Consider the following 15626-nt stretch of genomic DNA (forward strand, 5'->3'; position numbering starts at 1 on the left):
AAGACTGCAGTTAAATGTGGTGCTATGATTTTCTTTAAAATATACTCTGTTCCTTTGAAGAAAGCAGCCCTGCATTGTGGTATGCTCTGAGTGTTCAACTTGTGTGTCTAATTAGAACTCTTGAGTGTTGACAGCATATGCAGTAAATATTTAGTTTTACATTTTAATAGTGATGAGAGGAGGGTGGGCAGGAAAAAATTACTGCCATCTTATGCTGTGTGTTAATGACAGTGTGATTTCTCACCACCTCTAAGTTGCCCTGGCATCTGATCTGCTATCTGCATCAGCATGTTTGGTCTGCACTAGGTTTGGAGTAGGTACCACGTCTCCTCTTTGTGTTGCACTCAGTGCTCTTGGATTCTAATACCTGTATGTTTGTTAGGTTTTGGAACTCGAACGATCGCTGTATGTTGATTTAAATTTGCAGGCAGGGTTGTTCTGATCCATTAGAAGAAATACTAATTCTACAGACTCGGCTGCAGCATCAGGCTTTAGTTAATCAGGATGGTGTCTGTAGTTTAACAGGATGAACCTTTGGCTCTGGTTTGAGCTGAATATTCTCTTCCCAGGCAGTAGTAACCATGGTAACCCATTTTCATCTTCCCACATGGCAACTGCAGGAGGTTGTGATGGCTGCATGCACAAGCTTTTTATGTTTCTCTTAAACTGGTGTTTGCGTTGATATAGGCACAACACTCCCTTTGTCAGAATCTCTCGGCAGTGGTGCTACAGACCTGGCATGTTTGCACTCTGAGAAGTGACTTTTATAATTGACTCCAAGATTTCTATTATTCTGTTTGTGTGCTCTGGAATGTGCCAGTGTGCTCTGGTAAAGTCCTACAGGTCTCTTTCCAATATAGAAGAAGGGGGGGGGGAAAAACCCAACAATTTTCAAACCCAAATGTCAGAATCTCCTGGTACCAGCCAACTGTTGAAGGCTCCTTCACACTCAAAGCTTCTGGGGAAAACTGTTAAAATCAGCAGAGAGCTTGTATGGCTGATCGTTATGTCCTTCCTGCCTTGTCACTCCTAGCACCTGGCTGGCGGTAGATAGGCGCTCTTATCTGTTCTAACATTACCTTGGAAACTCTCTGCCTTCAGATTGTGCCGCACGGTGCAGTGCCCCGGAACGCCCGCCGAAAGCTGAAACCCAAGACGTGCCCTGAAGGGGGCTGGCTGGGCGGGGAGGAGCTCAGCAGTGCAGAAGCTCCTGCATTCTGTCTAATACTACAGTTTGTTTACATGGAACACACGTTCCTGGGAATTGCTGACTCTTGCATGTACACTGGGGATTCTGAATGGCCTGACATGAAGTGTTGCTGGCTCAGGCTAGACTTCTTAGCTTTCTGACCCTCCGTGTTGGTCTGACCCCGGCTGTTAATGGAATGAATGGGGGTGGGCAATCGGGAGTGAAGAGAGCACACTGTCTGTGAAGGCTCTGGCTGGCCTGCTGGGCACAGGTACAACCAGCGCTTGTCTGCAGCTTTCTTGAAAACTTGCTGCCTCTTGGCCTTCTCGTTGGAATGCTGGTGATCTCGGTACGGTTCACAATGGACAACAGCCCAGTTTGCAAACGACAGTAGATAACTGAGCTGGAATAGCAGCAGGGCTGTGTGGATTTGGGTGTGTGCTAGCAAGAAGGCCCAATGGGGGTGCCAGCCCTTCATCCCAGTTTAGGGCTTAGGAAAGGGAAAAGTTGCAATCCCCATTGGGCTCCCCCTGTGGCTAGACATAGTAACTCCATTTGGAAGGGAGGGTCTTCCTGTTCTCACTTTCCTTTCGTCTTGTTCATTGCCATAGTTTGGTGTCTGACTAATCCACCCCCAGCCCTGTCTCTCGGAGCCACCCCCTCTTCCCAGAACCATGATTTAGTGTCAGTTGTTCTGTTGTTGCAGCCCCCACGCTTCTTTAGCAGGTGGATACTTATTCTAGTGAATTTTTTCAGAGATGTGCGTTGTACTTGTGTCAGGATAAAACAAACAACAACAACAAAATCCTGTAAAGTAAAACTTGCAATTAGGTACAATGACTTTAGACTGACAATTTAAAGCAGCAGTTTATCAGCAAAATGTGACTTTAAAAAAAAATGTTTCGCCCCCAGGTTTCATCATCTTGTGACTTTAAACAGCAAAAATATTTAAATCCCCAGTTTTGCATGAGGAAACTAGTGGAACTTGCAGTTCAGCCTAAGCTGTTGATGTCAAATCTAATCTATTCATTTGTTATTTGATTATAAAAGAAGCAAAGGACTAAACTAAAAACTGCATCAAAAGGTTGTCAAATCGTTTCCATTTTTAAGCAAGTTTTTTTGCAAACAAATTGCTACTCAATCTTGTAATGTGAACAGTTGCGGAGAACAAACTCTGGTGTTGGATCTGAGCTTGGTGGGAGTTGATGCAATGTTCTGTTTGAGTAACAGGCCTGGAGGAGATTGTCTAACTCTTGAGCAGAGCAGAAATTTCCTTTATTCTAATTGCAGCCCTTAAAGGTAGCAACTAGATGAAATAAATCTTGTTTGTATAATACCCTGTGTCTCCTGTTGCCTCTTGTAGCACTGAGGCTGAGCCTGCGTGGGGCTTGGGAGGCTAATCTGAGCGGACATTGTTAGCTGACGCCTTTCGTTAATGTCAAACCCTTCCAGACCTGTGCAAACCTACCAGTCCCTCCAATGAAAGAGATCAAGAGAAACTAATGGTTGTTTTTCCTCTCTAATTAAATGTTAACCTATGGATTTTTGTGTCTGGGATGCAGCATATTAGAGCATTTTATCATCCAGTTCATGGCTTGTCCCCTTCCCTTGTGCCTGTAGTGGCACGCTGTGGGATTGTGGACCACCTGTATAGTCAGTTTCCCTGGCCTTGTGCTGCCTTCATATTGCAAGTCATTCAGAAGCCTCTCAGCATCTTTTATGTTGAGAGGGGTTTCTTGCCCTGTTGCTCAATGGATTGCGAAGTAACATGTTCCCTGACGCAGGCCGGGCAGAGTGAAAAGCATTTGAAAAACCTACGCTTTATCTCACCACTGCTGCAGTTTGTCTGCGCTCCCCAGCCTGAGAGAAGTGTAAAAAATTAGTTGCTCGCTTTCACCTTCTGTTTTTCCTGTTCTGTCACAATGATGCCATCTCGGAGGTGCAGACACTGAAAGAGAATGTTTACATCCAAACATCAAACTGTTTCTAGGGAAAATTTTTGAAACCTCTTTATAAATGCTAAACTTTTTATTAATGTAGCCTACATTTAGGGCCTAAGCTACCAGGTCCTGAATGTTTTTTCATATACTGCTCACCAGGACCCTAACTAGTATACGTCTTAAAAGTAGCTGAAGAGCCTCATGTGAGAGAGGTTCTAGGATGACAGGATATTACTGTTAAGGAACAGTTTGTGCAGGTTAGTTCAATAGTCTTGAATGGTCTCCCCTTTCATTGAGTCAAAGGCTGTGTCTACACCGCACTTTCTCTGAACATTTCCCACTAGTTCCACTGCCACTGGGCAGCCCTACGATACGATCTCTAGCATAGACAAGGCACTACTGTTCCTATTGTTGAATTTAACCTTGCTAATAGCAAGGCTAGATGACATGGTTCAGGGAAGAAAGCCACCAATGCCTCATGTTCACCAGCACTACCATTGGTGTGGCAGGCTCGGTGTTAATGCCATGGTACTCCAGGAAAAGTTGTGTCGGGCCATCTATACTGAGGCTAATAGTCCATAGTAATAACCCACAGCTCTGTAAATGAGCCACTGGCCTAGATGCATGTTGACTTGCAGTGTGTGGAACAGTCATGGAACCCTGCCTTTATTGATTTTGATACTTAAGTGATTTCACCTTGCTGTGAATGTGATGTAAAATTTCAGGCTAAAGTTACTAGAGCAACTCTTCTCACTCGTCTTAATACACTTTGGCTATTTCACCTGATGCTTGAAACGATGAAATGCTACCGTAAGTATTGGTCAAATAAACCCTATAGTACTTGTTTCCTTGACAGTTGGAGTGATTTGTGCCTCAGTATCCCTGAAGTCAGCAAGTGCAGTTTTTGAAGAATAGACTGGGTAGCAAGAAGGTCCAGGATGGTTTTGGTGCTAGCTTGGAACTCAGGAGACTCAATTTAAGCCCCCCCCCACCCCCGGGCTTCCTGTGTGATCTTAGTCAAGTCACTTAGCCTCTCTGTGCCTCAGTTCCCCATCTGTACAATGGGGATAATGGCACTTCCAGGCCTCACAGAGATGGTGGATAAATGCTTTAAAAATTGAGGCATTCAGAAATGATAATGATGGCCACACACCTAAGATAGGAGACTTACCTTTTATGCAGTAAAGGTCTCTTCCTGCTTGCTGTCCCAGAGATTTGCATCCAAAAGCAGAGTTTGTGTAACACATTTGGTTAGATCTGTAGTCTACTCTTGTTTCCAGTGGCTTCATTCATGCAAGAGCATCATGATGAACAATTTTGCTTTGACATTTGCCTAGAGTATCCATAGCAGTAGCCTTGAAAGCCCCATCTATCTCCCTGATTTCCTTAAACCCCTTGTTTTAGAAGTAGACCCAGCTATGCGATCTCCAAGTCCTGTTCCTCCGTAGAAGAGAGACCGGTCACCGAAGAGCACAGTTGGGTTGAAGATTCCTTCACACAGTAGCAGAGTCTCGGGCATTGACCCGCCTGTGAAGCTGCTGTTCTAGGAGCACTGAGACCACCCAGAGAAGGCAGGTGTAAAAACAGGTCTGGCAATGACAAGACACCATTGAGTCTCAGTGAGTATCGTGGTAACCACCTCAGCAGCACCTGCAGGGAAAAGCAACAGTAAGCCAGGCTCTGCCCAAGAACAGCAGCAGCTTAATGGCAAGAGCGTCACTAACTTGAACAACAGCAGGTCGACGTGGCAGAGTGTACAGGGGCAGCAGAGGTTTGAATGCTGGCTGTTGGCACAAAGAAAATTCTGGCGAAGAAGGGGAGCTGCTGCAGCATGCTGTAACTGAGCACATTGCTCTTGTTGTCGGTGACGATTATAATGGTGATAAACCACGTAGTGGAAGAGAGGGTTGGGAGTTGTTTTGGAGACTTGGCACGGTAAATGTTACAGCTCAGCCATGGGAACAGCTGACCTTCATGCGTACCTGCATCCAGCTTCCGAAAGAACTGGAGTGTCTCGATTATCCCTGTAGGCATTTAATTTACATGGGGCTTGGAGGTCAACAAATTCGTCTACAAATTGTCAGCTAATAAATACCATGCAAAGTAAGAGAACCTGCTTCCCCAGTTCTCCCCTCCCTCTCACCTGCAGCACTAACAATGCCAGGATTTTCCATTTTACTAGTCAGTTCGGGCACATGCCTTTCTATTTAGCACAGCCAGCTTTGCAACAGTAATATTAAATATCAAAATATTAAATGTATATGGATGTGATTGAGGGAGAATTGCACTGGAAGAGAAGCGCAGCTCTTGAGACTTAAAATACTCCTTGGGAATTACGGTTCTTCTGGTAATTTTTATTAAAGAATGCGGAAAAAATTGTAATGAACTTGTTTTGCATAATTTAGTGCACATTGTTCAGAGGCCTGTAAAGGGTCGGCTCGTGTGGTTGCCATGGTAACCATCTTGTCAGGATGGTTTTAGTTGGGTGTAACAGTGAATCTTATTCCCAAAAGCATGTTGTCAGATCCACTCTCAGTCAAAGTGCAGCAGAAATGTTTTTTCCATATTATTTGCCTGTAGTTGAAAAATGATGCAGAATCGTAGCTAAATGCAACATTTCTATTAGTGACAGGAAGTTCATATGCAGTCCTGGCAGGACCTGGCCTAATGAATGTGATTTGGCAGTATCTATTCAAGCTCAGTGGGTTCTTGTACCCGTATTTTGCTCTTGTGTGGGTAGCCTGCTTTCGTGGCAGATCTGCTCAGTGGGTGAAACCAGGCTCTGGGATCTGCAGGGAAAGGTTCCTAGTGCCCAGAAAGGTTTGGAGGAAGCCAAGCCGATGTTTGAGAGAGGCTTGTAAGGTGAGCCTGGGAAGTCTGGGTACCCTCTTCCTTACTGGGGATGCTTGTTGAAGCTCCCACCTTTTTTTAGGGAGGTGTCTTGCAGGGGACTAGAGATGCAGTTACCTAGTGCTGACTTGGACTAGTCTCCAGGCTACCGGGACAGGCTTATTTGTTGCAGGCATTAAAAGAATAGTCAGCAGCAACTGTTATGGTGAAAGTCAAAGTTTGTAGGGAGAGTAAGGGGAGGGTGTGCCTGGAAGTCTGATTGTCTGTGCTTAGAGCACCCACCCAGACACTGCTTCACTGCCAGGTCCTATTGCATGTTCTTTTGTGTCTGACTCCGGAGCTCCCTCCTAATGTCCCCCATCACCTTCAGATGCCTAAAATTCATTGGTTTATAAAAATGAGCCGTGTGGGGCAGTTTGGTGTGGCAGGGGGGCTAGCTGCACTGCGACGGATGTGCTTCCCAAAATCCCAGCACCCATCCGGATGCTGGAAGATTGGAGTTTGCCCCTTCAAATTTCAGACAGATGAGACCCCCTCTCTAGTACAGAAATGACTGACACTTGAGCTTGTGTTGGCTGAGATCCCCACCTGGGAATCTGCATCTACAATTCAGTGCTTGCTCCGCTGTGAAGAAGAGATGACGTAGGGTCCCATGCTGCATGAGGAGGCCACAATGCTACAGATTCTAGATGTAGTTTGCCTGGCACGCCACAAACTCTCCTGTTCTATAACATGCAGAACTTGCTGCTGGGAATATTGGAAGGAGATGGCCCACCCAGCTTCAGCAGGGCTAGTGTAGATGGGCCTCGCCTATCTCCGACTTAAAGATCTGTCAGCCCAGGATCAGTCACCATCCCTGGCTGGCTTGTTAATGGCTGTGTTGACAGCAGACCAGTGCATATGACTGAATGCCCAGACCAGAGGTGAATTACCTCCATTTATCTAACAGCTCTGTCTTCGCTGAACAGTTTGCGTGCGCCATAGCTGCTAGTCTCTGAGCTTGATGTCAGTGACACTCCGAGGACGGTTTGACTTGTGGAAATATTTAGACATAAAATAATCCCGTCAGAAGGAATTCCATGTTTTGTGATAGAGTTTTTCGGCAAGATATTTGGAGTTTTTAAATTCAATGTCAGAGATAATTTGGCTCTGAAAACATGACTTTGACTGGTTTTTTGAAGAACAACGCAAGAGCTTGTCTGGTCTGCTTTCACATCTGCTCCATGTAGCCTTCCACCAGCTAACCTTGTACCTGTATGTATTGTGTTTAGATGCTTCCCCAAAGGTAGGATTCATTAAACCATGAGTTTTTAAAAATTGTGCAAAATGAACATTAAACACATGAATTCCCAACCCCTGCTCTAAACACTCACCATGATCTTTCACCTCCGTGGTGGTTTCACGTACAGTGCACATGCTAAGCTTTATAAACCTTCAGCAGAAGCTAATGAGCCCTGCAGCACTGGATGATAAAAGCCATCTCTTGTGCGTTCTACTGGATGCTTGTTTCAGCTAATTATTTCTAGCAATCATTAGCATTTAAATCTGCTTTTAAAAAGGTCACCGTGCTAGCAGGTCAAGGTGCCACTTAGCAGTAACATTGCAGTCAGAGGGCCTGTGTCACTCAAACAACCTGCTACACTTATACATTTAAGGACAAAGCACTAACTGTCTGTAGGGCTGCTACGGAAGGTTCAAGCATTGCTGGCGGGATAGCCTCCTGTCCATCTCTTGCTGAATGCAGCAGTTGGCGCACGCATTTCTGACAGTCCTGGAATTCCCCAGTCTGACCCGATGTGGCATAATAGACTGGCTGGGGGTCAGAACACAGCATGTGCTAATGTACTGGAGCCTGATCGATCCTCAGTCTCTTAAGCCATGACAGTGTCACTTACTAGTATGCAGCTCAAACATGACAGGCACCAAAGACGTCTGCTGTAGCAAATGTTCCATGCTTACAAGCCACAAGCAAAAACATGGTGGTTCTTTGCCGTTGTTCAGCTCTTTCTCTGATGCTGGCACGTGTCATCTAGAGAAGTCTCCTCAAGCCCATTCCCTGGTCATGGGGGGGCCCCCTGACCTCAGTGATGCTGTCCCTATGTATTCCTATAGAATGAGCATGGGGAAGGGAAGGCATGAAGCTATGTGGGGAATACCAAATAATCAATTGGAGAAAGGCCCCAGGCCTTGGGAGGCTTACTGGTTTATACAGCTCTTTGCAATTCTCCAGTCTCTTTGGTGCCTCTCCAAGAAATTAGCTGCTATATCAGGGCTTCTTGCTGTTGTTACCGATCCTCAGCAGTGTAACTTTCCTTGTACAGAATTTATGCTCCTAAAGTGCTACACAGGTTTTACTGTCACGTGTTTCCAATGTATCTGTATCTTATTAACACTGTTTTTGCTCTTTTTTTTTTTTAAGGTGCTAAGAGAGTGACTAATAGGGCAACTCTGTGGTATGTGCCTCTTTCTCTAAAGAACGTGGACAAAGTCCTTGAAGTTCCTCCTATTCAGGTAACGACACATGTTAGCTCAGAATCCTCACACTCAGAAGAACTTTGTGTATGCGTTTGCAGAGATTTGGAGTCGGGTGTATTTTATTCCAGTGCCTTAATGTTCATTTTTTTTTTTTTTTTAAATGAAAAGTTGACATGTCTACCTCCAGGCCAGTCGGAGCAGGTGCAGCATCAGAGTAACACTAGCTTTGCCATTAAGATGTCCCATTTCAGGGGTGTGGGCAGTTTTGTGTGTTCTCCCTCCCCTCCTTGAGGAATAGATGCTCTGACTAATGTAAATATCCTCACCACTTTTTTGACTGTACTGAAGCAGGTGGCCGTGATCTCAGGAAATACTGCACCACAGAAAATGAACCTCCTTATTCCATAGCTCAGTGGGACGTAACCAGTTAATGCAAGAGAGCAAGGCAAAAATTAAGCTGTTGAAGTCTCTCCCGTCTCCTTTAAGTGGGAGAACTGACAGACTTGGCTTTGCGGAAGGAGAGGATATTGCTTTTCAGGACTCAAGCTGGCTGTTTCCAGAAGGATCTGTAGATGCTTAGAGGCCACAAACTGTACTTTTGAGCTCTATTTTCACTAGCTACAGCGACCAAGATGCGTAGACATGGAAATGGTTCAGTACCTGTGTACAACCCACAAAAAGGCTGGTACTAAATTTACTGGATAAAATAGCTGTGCTTTGAAGAGCAACAAAGTGACTATAGAAGAACTCTCTTTGGCTTTCAAGTAATTAAAGTGCAGGAATGAAAGAGCAGAGTCTGTGTATTTTGGTGTCACAGTGACAAATCCTTAGGGATAAGGATGTAAAAATAAATGACAGACTCACCATAAACTCTCCTTTTAAATAAACGTATGTTCAGGGAAATGCTTTGTGTGTGCCAGAAAATCTCTCTAGCTGGTCTAGACTAATCACCTGCTAAGCGTACATGTGTAACGGGGTTCACTCACCACAGTGGTGCCTGCTCCTGGCTGTCTTGGGAATTAGCTCTGCGCCCTCTTCAGGTGGCACCTTGGTGTCATCACTCCTGCTCTAGAACCCATGTCTCTCCAAGGACCGCGGCGTCCTCTTCAGCGACACAGCCCTCCGTCTGTGCCACACACTGTGCTCCCCCCTTCCGGTGGACCTGCAGTCTGCTATTCAGCCACCTCCCTTAGTGGCTACTGCAGCGAATTGTCTGGCCACTTCCTCGTGGCCCCAGCATCCTCTTTGCCCTTGCCTCAGGGCCTCAGCCTGCAAACCCCAGCAACTGGCCAGGAGCTGTCTCTCACTCCCCCTGTACCTGCTCACAGCACTGCTCTGTCCAGGTTGCTGGCAGTTCTCTCAGCCCTCCAGAGACACAGTCCTTCCTCCCTGGGCTCCCAGCAGAGAACTGAACTCCTCTGCCCTGCAGCTCCCTCTTTATATGGGCCTGCTTGGTCCTGATTGGCTGCTTGCTTCAGCCCTTCTCTGATTGGCTGCCTCCTGCGAAGCCTCCCTAGGGCTCTATTAACTCCTTAGAGCTCAGTGTGGGGCAGGCACCCCATCACAACATAAAATACTTTGTCAAGTTAGAATTAGCTTTTCACCCCATCCATGTGTCCTGTAATTCTCCTCCTACAATCAGAGTTCTAACATGTATGCAGTCCTCTAAAATATCTTTTGGTTGGCCCCTTCTAGTGTTAAAAAATAATAATAATAATAAAAAACCCTCCCATCAGATATATCACTGAGTGACCAAAATGTCAGGCTTGAAATACCTGGGTTCTCCGGAGCTACAGGTTTTCAGGAACGTTTTCCACCGCTCCCCAGCTCTTCTGTGCCAAAGCGTTGACTTGGTTTGCTCAGTATTGTGACTTGAGGCCTCATCCAATTTGGCCTGCTTGAGTCAATGAGATTCTTTGACTTCAGTGGGAGTTGGATCAGGCTCTTGGTGTGGAATTTAGATAGGTTCTTAAAGGTTAAGAATAGCAAGAAGAAAATTGGAAGGTGAGACTAAAGAAAAGATATGTGGAAAACAGGTGTAACTGTCTAGTGAAATTGCAGGATACTTCAAAGGTGAGATTTATGGGCCAGTAATGGCCGAAGTCTTTATATTCACTGGTGAATACCACACGTAGTGAACCACTTACTTTTACGTGTGAGGTGACCTTTCCTTTGTGGTGGTGGTTCTTACATTTTGCTTTTTGATAGCATGAGGCGTCTCTCCTTCCAGTCCCTAATGAATCATGCACACCTGTGTTGTCATTACTAATGATTGGTGCATAATTTTACTTTCAAATGATCTTCCATGTTTTGGCATGTCAGGCGCTTTGACATAAACTCATTGGTTGTGTAACAGACTCTTACGAGAACTGTGAACACCAACACAGCTCAGCCATTGGCTCTGCCAACATAGTCATTGGAGTTGCTCTACTTCTGAGTGCATCGGATTTGCATTGCCAAGAGAGGGGACTGTTAATGAGCTGCTCCGTCTGGTCTGCTCCACCTCTAAGGTTTTTCTCTGTACGTATTAGAGGAAAATTCCTGGGACAGAATGAATTGAGAGTCTAAAGCAGGATATTTTTGTTCTTTACTCAGCAATTGTTTGCTTCAGACTTCGGGTAGCATATTCTCTCTCTCTCTCTCTCTCTCTCTCTCTCCCTTTACTCAGATGTCTCCTTCCAGGAACTCTTGAGTCCTTGAGAATTCCCCTGCCAATATGTTGGTGAAAAAATATTTCATCTGGCAGGAAAGAGGATTCATATTCCTTTTAACTGGAAAAGATTTGTTGAGCACGGAGCTGTGATCCCAGCTACATCTCTCACACCTAACACATCTCTTCCTTTCTGCCTCCAAATTGGAATAAGTTCATTTATCTGATATTTTACTTTTCTTCCAGAGTACTAAGGACTTGAGTCAGTTCCCCAAACATCCTCTCCTCTAAACCTGTCTGAAAGGACTTAAAATCCCACTCCTCCTGTGATCTTTTATGCAGTTTGTCAAGTTCAGTCTTTGGTCATTTTAGAGGGTTTCAAAACCCATTGTAACTTGTCATGAAGAGCATTTGCTCGTGTAGAATCTTAAGTGTACAAAGAAAATCCATGGAAAGGTTCCACTCAGAGTTTGGAATCTTAAATTGGGTCATGAAACTCATCTTTGAGTGGAAGAATGATCAGAGCCCAAATAACAATTTGAAACAAGAGGTTGATGCCTCATTTAGATGATAAATGAGGTTTCATCATTACACCATCCAAACTTAATTGAGTTCTTTACAGATATGCCTCTGGGGTCTGAATGAGTTGGCGGCTGTGTCTTGGTTTTAATTGAGTTAATATAATGTACTAAAGTCTCCAGTAAAAGCCATTGTTGTGTCTGATATTGGCCTGATAATGGATGTGCTACTGCCAGCAAAATGTCAATTAGGGTATTAGGTTTCCTTTCACGTGTTCCCCTCACACGTATGAATGTGCTCTCCAAATCAAAATGGCAGGGGACGATCTGTCTACCTAGTACTTAAACTCTCCTTACTGTGAGAAGCTGCTGTTGTCTAAGCTGCATTCTCTTCAGGACTGGTACTGATGTAATTTTGCTCAATTTATTTATTGTTTGTTTGGTTCTTTTGGGTGTGCGAGAGAGGCAAGGAGACCAAGTGTGGAAAATTTCAACCTAAAAGGTGACTGCTTCAGGAAGTTGTGTGTGGAAAGTGGCTTGTAAGAGTACCCTGAAGTGTGGCAGTTGTTGTTAGATACCCACTCTAATATGGCTTGGGCTGGGACTTGACTCCTTCAGGAGTGGTCAGCACCATGTGTAACTCCACCATGTTCTCCTTTCTGAGTTCTAGTCTTATGACGTGGTTAATGCTCATTGACTCACCAAAGATACCAGGCTTCTCCATAGCCATTGCTAACGTGTAATTTATGGAGAAAGTTACACTTAGCTCTATTCTGAGCATGTCTCTGAAAATGTCATGCTAAATTCACTAGCCATAGGCAAAGTCCTCTCTAGTAACTTTCTGATGTGTGCTGACCAAAGTTATCTGCACACCTGAACTGTGAGTACACTGCATTGAATATGAGCTAATAGGTTCCTACTGTGCTGCACATCTTCCATATGAGAACAGTGGGCAATCAAACTTCCAACCGGAGAGAGGCAGTCCTCTTAGGACAGAAGATTTTAGACTTCTTGTTTCTGTTGGGCTCTAGACTGGCATCTGTAGACCTCTTTGCTGGAAATGATGGAGATAAAAGTTGATCTCGTAGGCGACCTAGCCCAGTCCTCCGGATAAATGCAGGAATTCCTCTGTCCAGGACATCCAGAATTTGCCCTAGTGAAGATTACATAGGCAACTTGGTAGGAGCCAGAGAACCTCCCCTCATCATATTAGCATTGAGCAAGTTCAGCTGCCTGCATCTCAACTATAGAGGCCTGTTTTTCTGATCAAGATCAAGTGCTGCATAACAGGACCTGTACTGCACAATGCAGATTGTTTGAAACTGGCTCCTGAACCTAGTGCTGGTATACACTATAGCCAGCAAAGCGATCTGGAATGCAATGGCCACCAACACTTCTTCACTAAGCTGCTCGGTTAGATAGTATGTAAACTGCCATTAGAAAGCTTCTAATCTTGTTGTTGGGATACTCTAGTTCCACCCACCACTAAATGGCTGAGGCTGGGCACCAGTTTCCTGCTGGCTTCAAAATGGGAAGCACTTCTCTGTCTGAACACTGTTTAAATATTAAACACTTCTTAGTGTTCACTCACTATTGATGCATCATCAGACCTGCAGGGGCTTTCTTCCATGCTGGGAATGGCAAATGTCACTCTTCTTCAAGATGACAGCCACCATTAGGGAGCTGAGAGAAGTTTGCAAAGCTAGTTCGGTTAGAACACTGTGCTAAATGGTTGTACCTCTCTTTGGAGTCCTCACAGGTTTCTCCAGCACCCCCAAGCAGAGAGCACCTAATAAGACGATTCTGCTGCCCTCCAGTAAACAAGCACTGACTTTGTTTGATAGGGCACTGTCATGAGGAAATACGATTTCACTGAAAGGAAGTTCATGCACTGATTAAAAGTGGCTTTGCGCTTTATTGGGGGAAGCAGAACCGTAGAAAGAAAACTAGTTAGACAGCACTAGGACAACAGACCTAATATATTCATATGTATCCTCTAATCTTCCTACAACCCCCCTCCAATCTTCAGGCAAACAATCATTTTGCCTGTGTGGCTTTTAAAAGCTTTGTTTAGCTTTTCCCTGGGGAGAGAATTCAATAACTCCTAAGCAACATTTATTAAAATGTTAAAGGGGAAGAAAACTCTTTGACTTTGTGTTTGGATTCTAAGGCTAACCCTAAGTTGTTAATGAAAGAGGTATTGGAATGAAGCTAATTACAACAGAGTTAGTTAGTATAGTTACTGTAATAGCTTCTTATGGGGAAGGGGCTTCTCCCTGGACTAATCTGTTTTGCTGGAGGTAATAACCAGAAATTATAAGATTTAACTGATACTTCTGCATTGTTGGGAAGAATAATATGCAGTGAGGGCATTGTTCTTTAAAAACCACACACTTACACTTCTTCTTCTTCTGGGGACCTGTTCTTAGTAACTGAAATGGACAAAGAATCCTAGTTGCTGAAGCTGTGAGTGGGCAGAGCTAGATTTGTTAACCTTGGAAATGCCTGAAAACGTAAGATTCTGACCAAGTGCCAGAAGGTCCAGACATATAATGCAGAGACATTTCCGCTTGTCCCACTGCACTTAGTAGACCACCTAGTTGTTCTGTACAACATGTTGAGGAGCACAGCAGCTGTGCAGCAGTGTATGCCCCACCTGGCATTGAGAGCCATACCGAAAGCAGGGAAGCACTTGTCCCCTTGTGTGGTTGGCTGTGAAAGGAAGCCATTTTAGTTTAATAGGACTTTGCCCCCATGGAGCACTGGGACAGGCAACTCTGTTTGAAATGGCTGTAATGAGCTCCCAACCTGTACCCTATGAGCGATAGCTACTGATCCTATTCCTTTATGTCACAAAGAATGATTGACTAGACTGCTAGCGCAGTTCAGTAGCTGGGCAAATGGGGTCATGTGCAGAAAGTCTCAATGGAGGGAGTTTTGTTATCCCAATATACTGAGTGTATAGTCAAGCAAGCCATCACTCCAGTGTCAGGGCTACATAGCTCACAGATGTTACTGCTTAGTATCCTCCAGGCTTTCAAGTGAAAGAGAGAGTACATTTTGGGATAGTATTACCAAGCTAACACAGCTATTCGTTATATAAAGTTGAAATGCTCTTTCCTCTTCTTACAAAGGCATAGAATTCCCTTGCAAAAGCCACTTTCAGCTTTTAAATCCTGAACCACCCCACAACGTCCTGACCGAAGAATATTAATTTAAATAGTCCAGCTTAAACAGCTGACATTCACCCCCAGCACAGGGACTGTGCGTTCCTTTATCTGTACACAGCCAGAAACATTGTGTTCAAAACAGTCAACAGGAGCCCATGTTTACCCATTTGTCTCCACATATACCAGGAGCAGGTGGGGCAGGGGATGACAAAGGAGTAGATTTGTTTCAACTAGTAGCTGTTAGGGACGATTTGGTGAGATCAGTCTTAGGCTCTGAGTGAGGTTTTTTCCCCTCTAGATAACTCTAGAGTAGGCCAAATTCTGGTCCGTTACAGTGACGTAAATCCAATTAATTCCAGTGGTTCACTAACTCCAGTGGAGTTTTTCTACATTTCCAGTGGGTGTGGCCAAGCAGGATTTAACCCAGCATTTACCTCTTATATTTCTGAAAACAAGACACTCTGGCACACACAGCAGAATGAGAATGCAGAGAGAAAAAGAACTAGATAAGTTAATGGAGGTTAAGTCCATCAATGGCTATTAGCCAGGATGGGTACGGAATGGTGTCCCTAGCCTCTGTTTGTCAGAGGGTGGAGATGGATGGCAGGAGAGAGATCACTTGATCATTGCCTGTTAGGTTCACTCCCTTGGGGCCTCTGGCATTGGCCACTGTCTGAAGACAGGACACTGGGCGAGATGGATCTTGGTCTGACCCAGTACGGACATTTCTAATGTTCTTAATGTCTTTAGACAACAATGGCAGCAGCTACTTCCTCTGACTCTCCCTGCAAAGCCTGGCTTGCCCTTGTCTAGGCTTAGTGGTTGGCACAGGGA

At 44.8% G+C, this 15626-nt stretch overlaps 1 protein-coding gene across 3 annotated transcripts in view; it reads left to right on the plus strand.

The window, feature by feature from the left end:
- The window catches only part of ACOT7 (acyl-CoA thioesterase 7), a 99302-nt gene that overhangs the window by 22621 nt on the left and 61055 nt on the right, over nt 1–15626 (plus strand). For all 3 annotated transcript variants that reach the window (XM_026659987.1, XM_026659989.1, XM_026659988.1), the window contains exon 4: nt 8399–8490. In XM_026659987.1, the coding sequence (XP_026515772.1) occupies nt 8399–8490 (92 nt within the window). The remainder of the gene's footprint in view (nt 1–8398; nt 8491–15626) is intronic.

This window comes from Terrapene carolina, unplaced genomic scaffold (assembly GCF_002925995.2).
Source record: "Terrapene carolina triunguis isolate 2854851 unplaced genomic scaffold, T_m_triunguis-2.0 Scaffold714, whole genome shotgun sequence".
Classification (NCBI taxonomy): Eukaryota; Metazoa; Chordata; order Testudines; family Emydidae; genus Terrapene; species Terrapene triunguis.